The sequence below is a fragment of the Oxyura jamaicensis genome, chromosome 2 (assembly GCF_011077185.1).
Source record: "Oxyura jamaicensis isolate SHBP4307 breed ruddy duck chromosome 2, BPBGC_Ojam_1.0, whole genome shotgun sequence".
Classification (NCBI taxonomy): domain Eukaryota; kingdom Metazoa; phylum Chordata; class Aves; order Anseriformes; family Anatidae; genus Oxyura; species Oxyura jamaicensis.
This window is the reverse complement of record NC_048894.1, coordinates 22,632,823-22,655,091: the sequence shown is the minus strand read 5'-3', so window position 1 is coordinate 22,655,091 and position 22,269 is coordinate 22,632,823. Positions and strand designations below refer to the sequence as shown.

The window sequence follows — 22,269 nt, the reverse complement described above, 5'->3', positions numbered from 1 at the left end:
GAGAGAAAGGAGTTGAAAGAGGAGGATGAAAATGTTGGCAAACACCATGGAAGAGGAAAGGGCAGCTTTTACACAAGAGATCCCAAAACGTGGACTCATTTGCTGGATAACCCTGAAATACCAACAAAAACAAATAAATATGACAACTGTCAAATTACAATCTGAGATGGTGGTTAGGATTATACTGCTGGGGGTGCTGCTAAATTAATGACTTGATGTTTGTGTTCTGGGGAGAGTCCTTGAGAGTCCTAACACCAGCTTTCAAGCATGGAGACTATCACCCTGAAGTGATGGGTGATTTGTTAGATAAATCATCTACTTGTTATAGAGTCATCCCCTTTCATATAGAAGCAGCTCCCAAGTTGTGGGAGGCAGCAAAACTAGTGCAAGGGTACACCGTGAAAAAGCAGTGGAGCTTCTAAACTTAACAGTGTCCAAAGTACACAAGAGAGCATATATTGCGTATAAATATACCTAGAAGGTCACCTTGAAATCTCCACTTTTTGAGTACAGAAATATGATCTGCAGTATTTTAGCAGCATGGTACAGGAGTAATATCTCTACAGAGTGCTATAACCCTTTAGTGCAGCAGATACCACACGGTACCTGCAAATTGATTTTTGGGTTGCTGAAGTTGAAGAATAAGTTACTGTTGATAATGATCTCTGCAATGGAGACACTAAAAAGGAGCATTAAATGTTGCTTTGTTCTGAGACTTGAGAAAACATTCTCGTTTAGAGAAGTAGAAACAGCGCATTCCTACAAAACACACTAAGACAGCACTGCAAATACGTTAGCCATTATTTTAATGCTAGTTTTTCATATTTAAATTCCACATTTTTTTGAAATTAATAATAATAATAATTTTTATAAAACTTTAAGAACTTTAAAAATAATAATAATATTTTGTGTTTACGGAAATGATAACCCTAAAGATATTAAATCAGTATTAAGGTCGAAAAGTTTCTTTATACAAAAGTGAATGAACAGGGCTATTCAATCTTGCATTAAAGAGATAGGGCTCCAATGGATCCTCACAGAAACATAATCTTCTGTTTGAAAACACTTCTTAACATAGAAAAATTTCAGATAAATTGTCATGAGACAAATTAATATCTTACTGATGATTATACCAAGGGTCAAGGAAAGTACAAACTGTGACATACACAAATACCACTAAAACAAAACCTGGTATTATATTAAAATAATAACATTATTATCCAATGAAGGTCAGAGACTGAATAATGACAATTTTTTCAATGCCCATCTGAGATATCTGTAAGGAAAAACAAAGAAAGAAAAAACATTGTGATTCATAAATAGATGTCTATTTACTCACACCCTCCAAGTTAATACAATTTTTCTTAGTTACTATGCTAGTGAATCTTCCTTGTTCTTCAAACTGACATTGACACTAGCCTCATCCCTGAAGAGTTGCCACAGATTACTGAATCATTTCTCTAGCTCATTTTAGCATCTACCCAGCATCAACTCACAGCACAAGCTAAAATCACTAATGAACACCTAAGGAAACGAGGCAGATAGTAGAACTGTTTTAAAAATCCCTGCTTAGGCTGATCTGCATGAAAAAATAAAAATAAAATAAAAAAATCAGTTGTCTCATATTTCAGGACAAAGCTCCAAACACTGGGCTTTAGAAAGCTTTTGATTTGCAATACGTACTAAGCAACCATCATGCCTGAAAGGCAAGTTCTGCAGCCAACTGCTTAGATCCCCCAGCTGGGGTGGCAAAGTCCTGTGTTAGGTACTGGGAATTCTCCTGTTAAATGGGGAAATGTGACTTGAGAAAGAAATGTTTCTGTGCTTTCACAAGTTTCAGTTTACTGACAGCAGGGTACCCAGTTTACCAGCAAGCCAGCAATCCCACTTTACAACAGCATGAAATTATCATCAAAATCTGCTGGGAAAATACCTAATGCAGCTTTTAGCTTCTCCAGGTGTTCTCTGTATATTGATTATTCCCCCCCCTCTGCACTACGCTCTGCCTAGCTAATTAAAATTCCTTTGTCTCATGGCTCCTTTGTAGTGAGTCGGAAAGTTTTGTTTGCCATATGGGCTAAGGAGGGCAAAGGATTCTTCATTTCTGATGCACTCCTCTGCCCGCTCTGTTGCAGAGAGCTGCCTCCCCCATCTCGGTATTCTGCCTCTTCCTTAAGTAATAATAGTAATCCACAGCTGAGCTTGTTCGCCACATGCAGAAACCCCAGGGAAAATGTGGCTACATAGTTCCAATACATTAACAATGCATAAAAATGCAGCTTAAAAATACAGAAAACACTTACACTGTCACACTATTAACACAGTAAGCACAGATGTAACAGTTTCTACAGATGGATAGAGTGAACAGAGTGCTCTATGGATGGTGGGGGTGTTAATTTTCCATGCATACTTACAAAATCATAAATGTTTTGGTTAGGTGGTGGCTGAGAAAACAGGGGCTGAGTTCTCAGTGGTGCTCAAGCATTGGCCTCTTAGCCCTGTGAAATATTTAGCTCCTTCTGTTTGGCTTTCCAAGGACAACTGAAAGAGACCAGTTAACAATGCTGGTAACTGCTGCACTTGGAAAACAGGGAGATACACATTCCTGGAATACAGGATGCAGCAAAAAGGGATTTTAGATCTGAGGCCAAGTTCTTTTTTTAGGATGTTTGCCTGCAGCTCCTGCTGAAGTCAACCAGAACTACCAATGTTCATCCAAGGGCAAAATTTGACATATAACGTTTATTTTATGCTATACACAAGTCTAAACATGGAAAATATGAAATGCATAAATGACAACCAGTTATTAGGTTTAGATAAAGCAGAACTGAAAGGCAGCAGTTGTCCAAGTGCAGGAGCAAAATTTAGTTTGCTACAGCCCATGTGCAATTCCATTAGCATCTTCTCCTTTTTCTGCTGGAGTGACACAGCTGACACAACACGAGTATTAATACATCTGTTAGCTGTCTGAATTCTCAAGAAGACTTGTGTGCAGAGATATTGAAGGACAAGTGGGCCAACAGGACGGAGAGCTACTCATTACTTGCTCATCCCCTGTGTTCCGTGCTGTCAATTCGGTAGCACTACGGTGGTCTTCCTTTGCTCTGTGAGGGTGGGAAGCAATTTGTGTTCTCAGCAACAAGGGGTGAGGAAATTTACAATGACCTGCAAATGCTTCTGAAAATAGTTTGAAGCTGCTTTCAGTATGAAAAAAAAAAAAAAAAAAAAAAAAAAGGTTCACATGTCTTCGATGGTCAGCTTAAATACTTTTCTTATTCCTGCTGGCATGGTAAAGTGTTGGTATGTTCTCCATATGTTGCTGCTTTAATTTAACTTATCCATGACAGAAAGAGGTGCAGAGATTTTTTTTTGTTATTTTTAAACAATCTCAGCCATATTGTCTTAAACCAAAGTAGTTAAAGCCAAGTCTTTTCTTATGACAGGCTTGGCAAGGACCAAGCAGTAATTGCCTTGTTTTTCTCATGTTTGTTTTCATGAGAAATGTGAGTTGCTCTTGGGAATTATCTGCATGATTATCAAGGTGTAAAAACTGAAACCAAAATAAAAGCAAAGTATTTGCTTTAAAAAATAGTAATAACAGGCACCCTTTAGAATTTATCTGCAAGAGAAATAAAAGTAGTTAAGATCTCAATCTCCTCAAGTGCCTAAGTGCTTCTCTTGCACAGTCTGCCTGTTTGGGGAGGAATATGAGACAGAAAAAGTAAGTAGAAAATTTGAAAAAAAAAAATCTCCTAGGATGTAGATATTCAAGCACATCTTCCATACAAGAAGCCAAGCCCGAAATATGCATTACCTATATCATACTAATATCTGCACACTCAGACAATGTCTAGACAATTCCATTACAAACAACAGCCTTTGCACACTGCTGTTAGAAGCAGTAGCCATGCAAGAATTACTCAAAGTCTTAAATGCAGATAGATCTATAAAGAGAGAGGAGAGAGCAGAAATAAACCTGTATATATGCAAATAGGTAAGAGTGAGTGTATGTTTGTGTACACATTTATTTTAAAAAAAAGCATGGAGATGTTACTGAAGTTACTAATACAATTCATTGTGCTACTTGTGAAGAGCTTTCAGACAACATGTTAGTTTGGATTCTCTGACAGTCTCTACCTATTTCCAACTGAATTATACAAATAGCTAGTAGTCGAACCACATTGGTCTAACCCATCAGCTTTACAGAATGGACCAACAAGAAGAGTGTCGCAATGATTCAGAGATAAATATATTCTGATAGACTACCTAAAGTTTGCTCTATTTTTTTTCCTTTGATTGAAGACCATTTTCTGTTCAAAGTCCAAAAAGTCAATATAGGTATTCCTCAACATTTGTTTGCATTACAGCTTAAGAAGACATGCAGTGAAGTTTTCTACCTTGTCCATCCTTTCTATTAAGATTTCATTTCAGTGAATGGTTACAAGAGATTTTAAGGAATAAGATGCGATAAATCTTTTCAGAAAGTTAATGACATACTCTTGGTATTATATTTTAATGATGAGTAGTCCATCCAGGAATAAGAGACTAAGTTTAAAAAGAAATAAAAGTTATGTTTACAAAGTTAACAGATCACCTAGCAAGAGAGCCTCAGTGAAATCTGTTTCTGAAGCCTTTGAGCTATTACACAGCAGTCAAACCCTCACAGGCATTGGGATATTTATGCACTGGCTTAAGAGCAATTTTATTAAGATATTTTATGCTACATGCTACTATATGTACACAAGAGAACGAGGATTTTTCAAAATGTATTCTAAAAATGCAAATTACATTTTAAAGTGTAAATCCCAGAAAGATTCAGCAATTTGAATGACTAAATAAAGCTATGGAACATATGCTTTCCTCCCCGCTTTCTTCTCCACAATTGTTACAAGCAATATCCCAATTCTCAATGTACACAATACCAAAGTCACCAGGCTGTCAGTAAAACAGAGGTCTCCAGGACACTAGTTTACTGCTCTGCACTTTACAATTCTCTGAGGTCTAATCCACCCCATTCTGGCCCAACTATACATCTTCTGCAGCAACAAGGGGTGGGACAGATGGGAGCAATGGAAGAAGCTCCCCAGGGCTCCCCAGGTCACAGCCCCAGTCCTGTCAGAGTTCAAGAAGCATTTGCAAAATGCTCTCAAATTGATTTTTGGGTGGTCCTGTGCAGACCCAGGAGCTGGTCATGAAGGTCCTTGTAGGTCCGTTCCAGCTAAGAATATTCGGTGATTCTATGATCCTATCTGCTTAGTTGCTTGGTTTCTACAGGCAGAAGGCACAGATATGAGTCGTGCTCTCCTTTCCTTCCTTTCAAGCACTAATATTCCTTTCTCATCCCGGCAGCAACCAAAAGCAATGTATTTGCCAATCACTAGACAGAAGAAAAAATTGCTTGAAGTGGTGCAATATTCCACACATAGGGCAGAAGAAGTCCCAGCACTATTTTGTACTCAGTGTTCAGAAAGACACTTCAGACCCTCAGGAGGATGAGATCAGTTGGAAGACCATAGTAAGTACTCAAACACTGAGATAATACAGCCCCAAACCCAAAAGATATATGATTAGCAGTGGAAGTTTATTTTACAATATTTTTGTTGGCATCAATACTGAAAAAGATTAAAGTGATATCATCCCTCCCTACCTCAGCATCAACTGCCTATTTTCAGGCATCTACCACAGACCCTCTTCTGCGCTCTGTCCTTGAAAGCTGATACCAATAGCTTTATCTGACAAGCTTTTTGGGGTAAACCACACATGGTCTCAACCTGAAATGTCCCATCATTTATGAGAAACTTAATCATAAAGAAAGGCTCATCTTTTGTCCTTCAAATAAACCCACAGGTCATGTTCAAGTTTTTGTACTTGTGAAACAACCCACTGTGAACACATGGGATAAATGGAATAATTATTACTGAAAAGCAGCAACTTACCACATGAAAACCAGCACTCAGTGTCTGTAGGTCTACCTCAAATGTGGTTAAGACCTTAGCTGGCTAATTTAAACCAAAATTTCATGGTAAGTGCAAAAATAGCATCAGCCAGCAAACGTGCATGTTTGGGCCTAAAGTGCTTCATTTCTGCTGTTCAGATGGAGCAGGACTGAAGTGAACTAAAATGACTTTCACAGCTCAAAACCCACAAAAACACGTGCAAGAACCTGGTCATCAGGAGAACAGCAAAAATTCATTAGTTTCAGCTCCCAGTACGGTATGATTCTCGGCTGCAAAATTACCTTGGTCATGCTGCCAAACAGGGAAAATAAGCATATTCAATAAGAAGTGATGAACTGCATCTTTTGTGTTTCCACAGTCTGTCTACAGAGCCAGACAAAGGGAAGAGCCAAGCATGAGTACAGCCTAGCTGCCTAATTTAAGTGGCAGCACATCGTATATTTGCAGGCCATCAGAACACAGTTGTATCTGTTCCTGTTGCAAAATTTCTAGCACACCAGAAATCCATTAGCAGTGATTTTCTGGCAAAGTACCAAAGAGAAATACATCCTCTTATACCAAAAGAAATTAAGATCAAAGAATGATTATGGATAAGTACAGGCTAAAGATCAGCAAGCTCACCCAGCAAATACATTGTAAAATAAGATTTAACAATTCTTGCAAAATGAGAATGACAAAAGAAACCCTCTCACTTTGTACCAAAGCAAAGGCTGTGAACATATAAATTAAAAACTCCTGCCACCGTTTTTCATTAACACTGGAAATCTATTACCATTAATGTCTCTAGCTAGATTTGGCAGCTTATTTCCAACACCATATTCAGCTTGATTTTGCAGTTCCTCTTCAGCTTCATGTTTTGCAATTTCTAGTTACTGATGTGCAACCTACCGGAGCGAAGTACAATAAACCAAATGTATTCCTTGGCTCATTTCTAGGAAGTTTCCCCTGTGATCAGTGAGGCTACTTTGCATAGGCAGAAACACACTGAAAATCTGATGTCTTCAGCTGGATTCCTCTCTCCAAAGTCAGTGGGAGAAATTTGTTTACTACAATTAAGTAAAACCAGAGGTAATGCTGAAACCTGTGGCAACGTAACAAAAAACTTTTTGTCCCCTCAGTGTATTTAGAAATAGCTGTCTCTTTAGACAGTGAAAATATATCTGTATTTCCTTACTCCTTGCTCTGAAAACATGAGTAATTCCACTTTTTTTTTCCCCCCTTTTCTCTCAGCATAACCTCATTGACTATCCGAATTTGACAGACCAAATGGAAAGTGTGATTCATTACAGGAGCAATAATAAGCAGAGAGACAATTACAATTTTAGTGCCGCCGCCAAGGCTGTCTCTGTGAAAGGGAGGCTGAATGGGTGCCACAATAAGTGCCACATTTACAATGAGAAAAGGCACAGCTTTGCTGTAACTGAGCTGCTGTGTAGAGGGACAAACTTTAAGATGTGCTTTTTGGGCTGGCTGGCTTAGGCAGAATAATGGATACCAAAAATACACAGCCTTCAAAAAGACCAGGAGGATTTTTAAATGATGTATTAAGTAATCTTTACAATGGTTTGGAGTCTCAGAACTGTCACTACGGTTTATTTGATAACATGCAACCAGGGCTTAATTTCTGTCATGCCCTTTGGACATGAATACTTTCATTTTGTTCTTCTGTAGCAAATCTCACATTTTTGATATTTAGGCCAGTCTTCAGTATGTCCTCAGGAGGACTTTTACTTTAGAGGATGAATTATAAAAATGACTTAGGAAGGATAAAGGTGCTATTAAAAAGAAGTTTCACATAAGCACATGAAGTTACACCAAGAGGTGAGACAGGAACGACGAGCTCTTTGCTACAGATTGTGCAAATCTTTTTTTTTTTTTTTTTTTTTTTTTTTTAAAAAAAAAAAGACTTTAACAACTTTTTTTTCTTCTACCAAAAGAAACCTAACTATATAAACATACACATTTAAATATGGCTGAGAACAATAGTTTCTCCTAAGAATGACCATCCCTCGTACCATACAGACGGATGTATGTGTATGTGAGCCAGGGACCAGACCTACAAAATGCTTCTTGTAGAGCATTGTATATTCATTCTCAAGGGCAGCTTCTACTGAAGCTGGCAAGTCAGGGCAAAGCAACACACTTCTGAACTGACTCAGGAACCCAAGGAAAGCCCCTGAGACACCCACCTCCAGGTTTTCCACTTATCCCAAACTGTTGCTGTATATTTATACCCTCCCCAATAGCCTCCAGAAAGAACAAGGAGATTTGACATGAGGTTGGCAACACTGAATTAGAAAAAAAAAAAAAAAAAAAAAAAAAAAAAAAAAAAGGCTATTAAAAATCTGGATTTTAAGTGCTTTTATTTTTTCAGAGAATGGAGAGAAGAACAACAAGAAAAAAAATCTTTCAATTCACCTTTTACATCTCAGAAAAGGGCAAAAGCCCAATTTAGGAGAAATATCATTTTGTAGGTCATCTTTAATAAAAGTACAAACTGATTCTCTTCCTTCATCTCACTGTTTATCAGACCAAATGACAGCATTTTATTTCCTTTAGGATAGAAGAAATAAAGTAAATGGAACAGAATGAGGACACACAATAAATACTTTCTAACATTTTCTTGTCCTATTTTTTAAAATAAATAGAACTATTACCATGCGTCCAGTCCTTCAGTCAATTGATAAAGAGTTATTTTCTGGTGTACATGAATTTATTTGTGTTATATGGTAATACAACCAAATTCTACACACATTGGTTAAAACACTTGAAACTGAAAATGAATTTTAAAATAGTTTCTCAATAACATACCATAAAACAGCCAAATGGCTCAGTGTTTCTATCAGGATTGTCTGATGGTTCATTTCATTAAAATGCTTCTTCATGTATTTGTGCAATGCAAATTGCTCTCTATTTCTGCATAACCCAAATTTCAATGCCCTATTTGATGAGCAATATAAATAAGGTATCTTTCAGTACTGGATTCACCTGCTACTATTTCATAATGGAACTTAGACAATATGGAGGTAAAATTCAATAGGAAGCAAGCACATCTCTGAAGAGTTTTAGAGACATACTGAGTTCTGTTCAAATTAAAAGATTATTTAAAAGGAAATGTTGATCATCGTATAATTGAAAAATAAAAGGGTGGAAGGGGCATTAGATGGGCATTACAGAAGCATGGCAGTAACACAGAATCCCAGACTGCACAATCTGAAGGCCCGGAAAGTATCAGAAGAGTGCAGGTGTTTGAGCTGAGCGAAGGTCAGGCCATAGCCAAGCCAACCCTGACCTACAGAGCACCATGGGCAGCATCACCAGTTCTCTACCAGGTGTGCACTTGCTAATTGGTTCTTCAGGATTCGAAACCTGATTTTTGTGCATGTTTTGAAGGAGGAAAGAAGTGTCCCCAGAGGGAGGGGTGGTTGCGCTGGGCGTGTTGCTCATGCCAACGCACCCAGGAGGAGGAGTAAAGCAGTGCCCATGAAGGTGCAGAATTTGTTTAGTTTGTTGTTTCCTTCAAAGAAACAAACTTCCCATGTTAGCTGAGATGAGACAATCCTCTGTAAATGAGGTTTTACTCCCAGGCAGGTCCCAACCAAATGAAACAATTACATTAAAGACAAAACACCACACAGAAAGCCTGCCAAAGGGAGCCTGTTTCCAGCCACAGTGTGAGACCATGTAAGCACACTGGGTTTGAATCTTGCTAGCAGAACACAATAAAATAAATAATAATAATAATAATAAAAAAGTGATACAAATTCCACACAACCACAGAAACAAATGGCCATAGTTTTAGTGTTTTATCTCTAACAGGCACCACACAGAAAGCACCAGAATCCACTGCTCTGATAAGCCAGCAGACCTTGTGTGCACAAATCCAACATTGTTATTTGCCTGGTAAGATGTACCACATGTTAAGAAAATAGCATTTTAATATTGCCAGTTGATTCAGTCTTTAAACTAAAACCACATTTCTTAAGCAGAACCACTGTCCTGAGTAGAAAAGGGCTGAATTTCTTATTCCTCGTGTAAAAATGCCGCAGAATTAAACATTGTGCTTTTGCAACACTGACAGTTATCATTCAGGTCCTTCAACTCCACCTAAACCTAAGAATTTCTAAAATTTTCACACTCCATATCTTTATTCCTGGCTCTGTGCACCACTTGATTCCTTGTCTAGAAAAGGGGATTTCAATGCATTTCACTGCTTAGTTGAGGCTATTATCTGAGCCCCAAGCTAAAAGGTCCACAGCACTTTCAGTGTTTCTATTAGTGAATTAGTTTCTATTTTTAATGCACACACACAAAAGGTCACAATGCCAAAGCTGTTCTCAAGGAGAAAGGAAAAAGCAGGACAGAGTGCTGGACAACACAAGGCAAGGCATGTGAAGGGAGCCATATCAGCAGGAAGGCTATTGACTCATGAAGGAGATGCTATAAATGACAGCACAGAAAATACTTGCTATCCACATTGCAATTCATGAATTTTCATATTTACTATCTTCTTCATATGTCTTACTCTGATCAATATTTATAAATAACAATACATAGGACAGTAGCAGCATTGTAGCCACAATGGTCTGAGAACTGAAGTGACAAAGTACACAAAAGATAACAGCATTTATGAGACCAACTCATGTGGCTGTGAAAATAGAAGACTTGCTTTTATAAACACAAATCTTATTCTAGCTGTTAAAGCATAAACAAAGAAATGGAAAATCATGCAAAAACTCTGGTCTCAAACTAATATTAACATGTGAGGATATGATTCTATTTCAGCAGTAAATCCAGAAATACGTGGACAATCTAAGCCACTTTGTAAAAGCTAAATCCAAAATACAATTCATTTTTCTTTTACAAGATTTCATAATGGCAAGAGGTTGTTTGAATGATAAAGTTACTGCCCCTTGGAGATATTCAGCACTGAGAAGATAAATTCATAGCACTGAAACATGCTAAGCAATTTGATTCTTTCCCCAGCTTAAGCCTTTTTACTTTAAAGATGCTAAATACAGCACAATTAATCTGTACATATGAGAGATCTGTGTATGTGTGTATAAAATATGTAGCTCCTAAATTATCTAATAATCTAAGAAATATCAAGAAAGAAAAACATTATAGCAATAAAATGATAACCTCTCTCCAGAATAATCAATCAATTTCTTCCGACACACTTACTCACAAATGCACAGTAATACATAACTACATACTAATATTTTATATAATTATTTCTGTGACAATAATAATAATAATCACACCATGGAAAGACAATGTACTCAGTGCTGATAATCCCATATGTTTTAATGACTGTACTGTAAACTAATAAATATTGTTTCCAATATATGCAATTGCATTAATTCAGTAAAATACTCTTTATCAAATCTATTGAGAGAAAAAAAAAAAATATATATATATATATATATATATATATAAAACCTGACCTCTTCAGAAGTGTTTTTTAGTGAATTAAGGAAGTACATATGAGGGAATGCACAGATTTTGTGTACACGTAGAAATGTTTTTAAACACTATTTTTCTTAGAAGTCACAAGCCATTGAGCTGGCATTTCAGAGACATCAGGGGAATTCTCTTGCAGGTGCTTCAGACTACCTTACAATGACACACTTGGAAGCAACAGATAAATGAAACAAATTACATTTTTGTGTTTTCATATTAACCAGAATGCCAAATAAGCACTTGCAAGCATTTCACAGACATCACATTAACTTTCCAAATCCCAGACAAACTGAAAGCAGTAACAAACTTGTGTTGATTTCAATAGCATTTACCAATAGCTGGTGCTAAATCAAGAATTGTTCTAAAAGATGGGTGCATCACATTGACTGAATCCCCGTTCCACTAAAATCATTACCAAAAATTTATTCTCTGTAGCAAAGCTAGGTTTTCAAGACTAATATTTACTAGTTACAAAAAGAACTGGGGACATTTACACATCCTCGAGGCCAATGGAAACATCCCTATTCATTTCAGAGAGAGATCTCAGAGTATTATTGGCAAATAACACCATGTTGACAGAATAAATTTACATCAGTGAATTAGAAGCCATGCATCTCATTCAGCACAACACACACACAGGAGCTATATCTATGCAGTTTGTTACATGTGCACACACTGTTCTCTCTCTTCCTCCCTTTCCCTGAGGGCTGCACTTTGGTTTTGCATTAGCTTCTAAGAAAGTAACATTTGAAGTCTGACTCTAAAAGGAAACAGCTATGTGAACAAAGAGGTACAAATCAATTAGAAATGGGAAGGCTGGGCTACCTTTATATGTGACACTGCCAAAATGCAGTGCTGGGTCTACAACTCAGCAAAGATATGGATAAACTGGAGAGATCAGGGAAGAGGCATGGAAATGATTAACAGACTTCAAAGATGACTTTCTCTCAAAGATCTAGGAGCTCAACCTATTTACTGTAACAAAAAGAAGGCTAATTTCCTATAGGTACCAAGGTGGGAGGAAAACTCACTGCTACGGGGCTTTTTCAGTCTAAAAAAGATGTTCAAAACTTTATAACTGAGGGTAATAAATAATAACCATTAATATTCATAAAACAACTTCTATTTTGACAAATTTTTCATTCCCATACTTCTTCAAAACATGCCTGGAACAACAACAAGAACAACAACAAGATGGGAATCCTTTATTAAGATGCTACGCAGATCTAACTGCATAATCCCAGTCAATCGCCCTAGCCTCAGAAACTGCTTTGAATTTTGTCTCACCTTTCGTTGTCTTTTAGTCCAAACAAAAATAGAATGTTTGTAGAAATGACATTTCTCATTAAAGATATAAAAGAAGAAGAAAATTATGTCATTGAAAAATAATTTATACAAAGTATGCATTAGCAAAACATGCTATTGCAAATGGAGTTGCAGAATGACTGTCTCACAGGGAACAAAATCAACCTTTGAAATTAAGCAACAAGATCAGGGAGAAAGTGTTCCTTACATTGGGTTTGCAATAGTGACCATACTAATTTTTCCACTACAGGTTGGGGGAAAGATAAATGACTTTTCAAAATGGGATTGCAAAAGAACAATCCTGCTTGGTAGCTGGGTTTCTGATCACAGTGCACTTGAATCACGTCAAACAAATAATTTAGGAATACTTCAGAACATCAGTCAGTACCTCATTCAGAAGACCTGAACCTGGTCTACATTGTGCTACCTATAAATTGATGCTAAATAATACAGTTACACTTTAAGGGCACTTTCATATGGCAATAAAAAGGCATTATTTTAAGTAAGAATCAATTAGCAAAAGGTTATCACACCAAAGTGAGTCTCCTCAGCTGGCACACATAGGGCACAAATAAGAGAAGTGAACATAACTTAAATTCCCTAGATCCCAGTAAATTCCAGCTGCCAGTAAGAAGAGTTGGGACTGTGTGCAGCAAAGGCATTCATTAAAATATCTAATAGAGGTTGGGCTGGACTTCAGGGAGATCCAAAACAGCTTAAAGGAAGATCTGCTCCTCCTCACATTTGATCTGGCCATCACTTACCGCAAACAGCCACCTGCATTTGCTGCAAGAACACCAGATGATCAGAGGAGCATAAGACCCATGGGGGGAACCTGGGAGAAAGACTTACCAGAAATGGTGAGAGTCAGAAACAGTTTAATTGCAATTTTTAAAATCATGTCAGGAAGCTAATCCTTTTGAATTCCACACAGCCAAATGTTTATAATTTAGAGCAAATTCAGGAATATGTTTTTCATTTACAGCTTACACAACACATTGATATTAGTGCTAGAGACCATTTGCCAAGAGAAATTACAGGCAAAGTTTCAGCAGTTTGTCTCATGAAAAAAGCTGGCACTTGTCTGTCAAGCTGCCTTTTATTTTGCTTCAGTCTTGGGGATTTTTTTTATGAAGTTTACGATCTGATTCTCTAAAGTTTACAAAACCCCAGCTAAGAGATATTCCTAATAAAAATTCCACACAAGCAATGAGGAAAGTATGCATCCTTCTCAGCAGAAGCTGAAAAAAACATTCAGTGGCAAGGCAGAATAATTAATTCCTGAAGTGCCAGGAGCCTTCTAGTATCATTAACCAGAAATAATTTAACTGAAGACCAGGATATACGAAATACCTATCAGTATTTTCTGAATGAGCTTCTTTGGTTTTGCCCAGCTTTTGATAAGCTAGTAGAAAAAGGCTTTTGTTTTCCACATAGAAAATGAAGTAATGCAAGTCTTGGTAAACTTGCTGAATTTGAGATCTGTCATTTCTAGATGTCATTGTCATGACTCTTGACAGACACACTTTTAGTGTTCCTCTGGGGTGCTGGGAGAAAAAAAGTGCATACACTTCCTACAGAGAGTAGTGGTGCCAAACTCATCTTGTCCAGTCAACTATTCCTTTGTAGATTATTTTCCACTAACACATGGATCAGAAGAATTACATTCGCATTGCAAGAAGAGAAAGCAGGTGGTAAGGGTGCTCCACCAAAGTTACAGTCAGTAGGGAGGGCAGAGCAGTCCTTATTCAAGGTCATGGTCCTTTAGAGCACTTTCCCAGCACCATGAACCCGAGGACCTCACGCTTTTGACATGTTCACTCTTTCAAAAAGTTGTGTGACATGAGAGCCCTCAAATGAAGGCTGCTGCTGTAGCAGGAAGGGACCAGGACCTATTGTTTTGACTAAAATGGCTACCACAAAGCCAACCTACTGTGGTCACCGTGCCAGGGCCTGTCCACCAAGCACAGATACTGTAGTTCTGCTGATTAACAAACTTGCAGCGTGCTTAATCCCACCCCAACACCTTGATCACAGCTTGCTTTGGGCTATTCTGCCACCAGATCTCTGCTGCTCCATCAGCAGCTGGATGTGCCCTGGCCCAGGCCTCCTCCAACAGACCCAAGTGTTTCACAGCACCGAAAGTACTTCACTGAGGCGTTCAGAAACACGCTTCATATTCTGTCGAGCTCTGCTCTTTGATCACATAATTACAATCCAAGGTGTGAAATGATCACGTGGCTACAGTTAAGAAGAAGTATTCTGCATGAAAAAAAGGAATAGGCATTTGCTGAGCCACAGATGCTTTGTGGAATTAAAAACATCAATGGAAATGAATTAATTAATTAATTAATATATTTATTAATAAATAAATAAGTGCTCTCCATTGCTATGCAGGTCACGCACAGCTCAGGGTTGATGGCCAGATCTGGACGGGTGCAGGAGGGGAGCCTGCAAGCAGCACTGGCCTGAACAGGCCAGCATTCGTCTCCAAGATGCACTAATGCTGAAGAAAGCGTTAATGAAGGTGGCCCCCCAAAACAGCTCCATTCTACGCAGTGCTGAACACATAAGGACACCGAGGCAATGGATTCATAAAAACGTGGTGCAACTAAGGCTTTCCTAACCTTTGCCTAAGGGATTGAACCTTTTAAATATACAGCTTATTTGATCTGAAAGCTCCTTTGTAAATACTTCAGGCAGCTAAACAAGCAAAAAAAAATGACAAAAAAAAAGAAACACTGTCTTGAAAAAGCCTATTATAGAAACACTATCACAGCTCAGGGGGAGGGAGGAAGAACAGTGATATATGTGGAATATTACCACTGCAAAAATTGAAAATAAATTGTAATTATTAGACTTTTAGTGGTAGTAGGAGTTTTTATTACTATTCAAGATAATGTTTCAGTTCCACGTGAACAAATACACATTTAAAACTGGTTGAGATCCACGATGACCAAGAAAAAAGCATGCAGATTTATATAATAAATTAGACCACCACACTGTAATGCCAGTTGGAAATTTGTTCTTCCTTCCTCTTACTTGCATCGAACTGACAAACATCCCCATCCTGGGCCTCAGTTTTCCTGTTGGCTGAAATGATCCCCTCCTGCATCTCCCCAGCTTTATTCACTGCAGAGATCAGCCTTTGGTTACAGAGCAGTGTCATGAGAGCTGAGAGAAGAAGGGACAAGGAAAGGAAAGTTGCTTCAACCAACACACAAATTCATTTTTTAGCATTTCTTCTGGTGCAGTGAAGAGATAAAAGAAAGGGTATCAGGCAATAGGGGAAGAGAGAAAAGTAGGAGACCACAAAAATCTCTGCCAGCCTCAACTGTCAGCATACAAAAAGTTGCCAAGGAAAATGCTGCTAGAAAAACAAGGAGGTTACGCAGTATCTATGAGAATGGCAGAGGGAACAATTGTTACTGGAGGGGGGGGGAAAGATTAATAGAAAGCGATGTGTGAATCTTTAGAGAACTGAGTAAGAAAAGAGATGGAAAATATACAAAGATCACAGAATCTTAAATACCACAGGGTTCATAGCAGGAGGATGTATAGCAAAGCATGGGCAAATGCAGCAGAGGAAACAGAGAAACTGATTGTCAGATACAATGATTGAATTGAATAGCGAAAATTATACACACAAAGAAAATACCAAACTAAGAAAATCTATTTGCACACAGCCAGTAAGAAGCAGGGGTATACTTCAATTTTTTTTTTTAATAAATAAATAAATAAAATAAAGAAAAAAATAAATAAAAGTTTTACTACTGTAATTTTAATTTTGATGGTTTTTCTCACCAGCATCTTGAGAGTCCTATGGAAGAATCAACACTTTCATTGTTACTGTCCACAATTTACACCATAAGTGAAGATGATGCTCAAACACATTCACACATAGAGCCACCATATACAGCAAGACTTAAACAGGCAAACTACAAGAAGGGAGATTGACAAAGGCAGGGGGAGTCTTTCCTTTCTGACAACCCATGTATTTAAAATGATTTTCCCCCCTCTCCATCCCCCATATCTCCTTTAACTTTCCTCAAGTGTATATCGAGCATAAGAGATAATTTTACCACAGATCACAGCTTCAGCATGGTTTTGATATTAGCAGAGGTTTTGTTATAAACACTAACCCAGCATTTTTTTTTCCAGAGGAAAAAAACTAAAATCTTGAACCTAACTCCTTTCAAGCACTCAACTACTTTTCAATTATAAAGCTATCATGAGCCAAATTTGAAAAACATTCCTCAGGAAAAAAAATATATATATATATATATATATATATATATATATATATATAGTTTTTCTCTCAGGACCCTTAGAAATACATACAGAATATAATATAGAAAGTAAGAATTACAAGAGAATAAAAATATATACAGCCATTCAGAACAAAACAGATTTGTTCACAGGAATAATAATTAAGAATATAATTTAAATGTTGCTCTGGTATTCTTGGCTCTCCTTTTATTTGATGATCTGCAGATGATCTTCTAGTTCAGAAGCAGTCTAAATGATGATTTAAATATCACGATAGAAGCCAAACATCTTAATTGCCTTACAGCCTTCTTGTTTTCATTTTGCACTGTTTGCAAAATGATTTTGTTTTCACATTATAAAAAGACTTGTTTCACAGGGAAAGGTCATAGTTAAGTTGGATTCTAGATTCAAGAACCCAAGGGCAGGTTTTGACAGTTTCTGATAGAAATACTGGTCTAATGTCATTGAAGACAAATGACATAAAAATAGAATCCCCTCAAAAATCAAATTTTAAATACACATGTGTTTATGTGTTTATGTATGTGCACATGTACCTGTCTGTAAACAAAAACTCCACCTAGAGGGAACTGCTGTAGTTCATGAAAATCACATCCCAAACTGGTCTTTTCACGCGCCACTAGTACATGCATTTACTTTTATTATGACGACCTGAAATTCATACCAAAGGAAAATGCTGAACTTTCAGAAACTAACTGTGAGCACACCACTAACCTGCCATCCCCCCCCCCAAAAATAAAATAAAATAAAATAAAATAAAACAGGTTTATGCAACCTACTCACCTACTCTCAGTAGTGTATAAAAAATTACTATTTCCAGCAAACACTTCACTGTTGTGGACTTGGTGCTTCTCAACAGGAAATTATTCTATTATTCTTGTAGAAATCTTTTAAAATTTGTTGTAAAAACCACACTTCTAAATCAGCCCCTTTCCCTCCCCTTCTCACAGTGCATAGAGTCCCTCTCCCTTCTGCAACCAGCAGGAATTCACACGTGGATTTTAACTTGTGTCAGTGTGTATAAAGAGGTTGCCATGGTTTAAAATGTGTTTACAAGTGAAAAGAAAAGGAAATGAAAGTGACTCCTATTGCAGCCTGAACAGTTCATCTTTATAGCAGAGAAACTTGTAGCAATTAAGCAGTTTGCCTCTTACACTGAACCACACAACATTACATGCAATTATAAGGAAGTGAATTACTTAACCAAGCATTTCCATTTACTATATTACTTATTCTCTTTTCACTTTGGAGAAGAAAAGTCAAGCAAATCCTATTTTAAAACATCTGTTTGAAAACTCGTTGTCCAGAGCTAAATACCAGATTTCATTTTAAGCTCACTATTGTTCAATCTTTCCTCGCAGTCTGAAGTTCACAGTGTGCCACTGCCTTATAATGACTCTCTGTTCCCAAAAGACTGTAAATGCATCTGGAGAAACTTCATTCTCGACCATCCACCCTGCTCTTTTCGGATGATTAGCTCTATTTCCACTACCTAACACTTGGTTATTAAAATGCTAACAGCTACCAGTTTTCAGCAACTCCATGTTTTAATATCCATCAAGGTTCTACATGAGTACAGTAATTTGCTTTTATGGTAAACTGAAAAATTGCAAATGAAATTATACAACTCAAATGTTAGCTACACTGAAATAGCTAGTACGTAGTAACAATGGGAACATCAAAGTCTACAATGGAACTTGAGAAAACAATAAAAGAATTTAAAATATACCACTGCAAATGAACTCAATGCCTAAATATAGCATCTGTGCTACAATACAGCCTCTAGAGCCTCTGTAGAAAAGTGACATTTCACTGGCACCAGTCTTGAACAACCACAGAGTAAGATACAGTCATTACTTACTGATTTAGCATTACGTCCAGGATGAAAGATGAACCAAAAGCATCAACCTGAAAGCTGGCTCGAGCAATGTGGGTAGACTGCAAAATAGAAAAGACAGGAATTAGAATTCAGCTACAACAAAATTTACATACCTGTTTCTGAATTCTGAAAGTAAATATACTACTAAGTGACAATATGCCATTACCAAATAAAACTACACTGAAATGGACATCATAGTCTATTAGAGTGAATAAAAGATCTGTTTGCTAAATCTTTGAGGCTTGTTCAAGAATTCCCAACACCACAACCTGTGACCTAGGAGGCTCTGCCTCAATTACGCCCCTACCAACACCATAGGAAACGTCTCTTTTCTTTGAACTCCTACCCTGGGCAAAACCCTGAGCAAACACAAATGGCAAGCTGCCTCTAGCAAATGTGCTCCTCGTTCATCAGCCTGGCTCTGGACACAGACCTGTGGAGATCAGCTGAAATGTGACCAGTTCAGTCAGGCCAGGGCATACACAAGTCTTACCAACGTTATCTGAAAGAAGCTGATATTTCTGAGAGACTCCTACTGCAGCCATATAGAGAGGTGATAGCAGTGGGATAAATTCTGGATAAATGTATTTTCTATGGAGCTCTGGCTCACTCAACTTTAGCCCATCTCCGCCAGAAGTTTCCCAAAACTCCAACCTCATGAGCAGTCATTAAAACCAAACAAAACTGGGTGCTAGAGAAACATCTCTTTCTTTACTCCTTTCTCTTTGCCGTACATTTTCCTGAATTAATTGCTTTCATTCACTCCTATAGCCAACAAACTTAAGAGTACTTCGTAACTCACCATCGTCCAGAATACCAGAATATTTATTCTAGTAGTTGTGAAAGAAAACACTCAGCTATCCAATGCAAATGCAATATTTGTTTTTAGACCTGAAAACTCCCAAGAGACTGACCAGTGATGTTATTTAACTAAGTAATACGAAAAGCTACTTTCAGGCATTTTGGAGCAGTTTCAACTCTGTTTTTTACTTCCTTCCATTGAAATCTGCCCATTAAGATTTGAAGCATGTAGACAGAGGGATCTCAAAGAAACACTGAAAAACCACTTACAACTCTCTACCACACTTCTCCAAATAAGTACAACAGAGGATAGTACAACTGTAACAAATGATTTGTTGAAAACTCTGGGAAACACAGGACAGGATGGGATAATGTGAATCATCAAATTCACTCTCTCTAAAACTGCTGGCAGGATTTCAATAGGCATTAAATCCAGAAGACTTGAGAATACCAGTTTCCCTGGAAAAGAACAGCAACAAAGGCATGGAAAGTTGAGGGAATCATGACTTTTTTATTATATATTTGAGTTGCCCTGCAGTTGAATTTTCTCGTGATTGCTACATAAAGAAACATGAGCACTAATAAAGTAAAAAGAATAACAACCATGGATATGTATTTACAAACAGTTCATTCGTAAAAAGAAAAAAAAAAAAATCAAGAAAGCTTTTCTTATTAGAGGATATTTAGGTTGCATGCCATCTATAAAAATGTCTGGCTGTGACACTGCACTGAAAGTGCATTAAAAAATAAATGATGAAAACTCACAGAACTCACAGATATTTAAATTGATCTTTAAATGAGTTGGAAGGATAGTAGATAAAATTCAGTCGGATATACTTTCAGCTATCCCCATTCCATCTAACCTGCTTTGTAACACAGGCTGTAGAACTTCACTAAGCATTTCTTGTGATTTAAGAGCATCTCTTTTGAATAAATGTGTAATCTTTGACCAAGTAACTGAATATAGTAACACATAGCTTACCTTATCCAAGTAGCTAATTTCAGTGATGAATTACAATCAATATTATTTTCTATCAAAAAAAAAAAAAAAAAAAAAAAAAAAAGGAAAGGGGAGAGGGGAGTAATTTCTTCACATCACTGGTTTTCCAATCTCTTAATTAGAACTAAGGGATTCCAACTAGTCCCAAATGACCAATGAGGCAGCTACGGGGCAGTGGTGGACACCCTCAGCACATATAGTCTCCCCATTAGGGCCATCACTTCGCTGTCCCTGGCCTGCCACAGCTGGCGTAGCCACAAACGCAGCAAAAAGAACTGTCAACAGACTGTCACGTTAGCACTGGCATTTCTCTTCCAACTCTCAGGCAGCAGAATTTGTTTTGAATATGGTTTTAAAATTCCTTCTTCTCTTGCTAGATTTGAATTTTTAGGCTGCTGCTCATAAACAGGATATGACAGGCCAAGGACTGTATCACACAGCAGGGGCCAATGCCAGTTTAGTTATTCACATGTTCCAGTGCAGCATGTTTGCCAACCTTAGGTAACCTTAATTTACCTATCTGCACAGCTACAACCACCTTCTGATCAAAGGAATAATGCCAGCACAGCTGCTCGCTTTTCATCGTTACGTTATTAAATGCAAAGAACATTCCACAGAACTTTATTATTTCTGTTTGTTAACATCACAGCTACATGTACCATCATTAGATATATGTAGGCAGTACAACCAAATCTCCTATATGATGATATGCTTGTACCAAAATAGAAGAGAATATAAAAAGTATAACTTACATTTCTAAATCTACATATAGTAAGTGTAGCCTTTGTCATAAAAAGTGTATTCACGTACACTAATTTCACAGTAATAAGAATATAGCTGTAAGAGCAAAAATGCCTAGGGATTTTTGGTGGTTGATGGCTTTTCTATTTGTTTGTTTGTTTGTTTTTACACTGCTAGGTATACTGCATCATATTGATTTGTTCTGGGAAGTTTCTTCCCCTGAACATGTCTCTAAGACAAATCATTACAAGGCTAATGTATTTCTGGGGTGACCCTGGACCACAGTTATTCCCTGACAGAAGTCGTTAATGTGGATTTATGGGAGAAAATGCCTATTAATAAATTAGGATTAAAAACATTACACAGATGTAGCTACCCCCAAAACAAGTGGTGCAAACCCAAGAAACTCACCATTAAGTTTACAATCACATGCAATCAAGCATAACTCAAGTGTATCTCAAACCTACCGAGATGCAAAGATGCACATTTTGGATACCCAAACAAATTCAGCCCTTTCCAGAAACTGCAGTCTTTACAGATTCAAAGAACCCTTCAATCCTGGCTGCAATCCTGCATGCTTCAGGCTACAACTGAAATCCTGATCCCCTCTGCTCCCCCTTTTTGGCTTGTGACTGCCCAGAAAGTCAGCTCAGTGTCAGAAAATTAATCGTTACTTGGAGGGGATCAGTTTTCTGCCGGACAAATAAGCTGATCCAAATAAAATATAAAGTCATATCATGCCTAGGCATGATGGAAAGAAGCTGGAGGGGACATGCAGCCAGCAAATGAAGAGGAAGATGGATTTCCCCCATTCAATGACAGCTAACAGACTGTAT

General features: G+C 37.5%; 1 protein-coding gene across 9 annotated transcripts in view; it reads right to left on the bottom strand.

Annotated features, from left to right (window-relative positions):
• ADAM22 (ADAM metallopeptidase domain 22) overlaps positions 1-22,269 on the bottom strand; it is a 140,634-nt gene that overhangs the window by 102,542 nt on the left and 15,823 nt on the right. For all 9 annotated transcript variants that reach the window (XM_035319526.1, XM_035319524.1, XM_035319528.1 and 6 more), the window contains exon 3: positions 18,874-18,950. In XM_035319526.1, the coding sequence (XP_035175417.1) occupies positions 18,874-18,950 (77 nt within the window). The remainder of the gene's footprint in view (positions 1-18,873; positions 18,951-22,269) is intronic.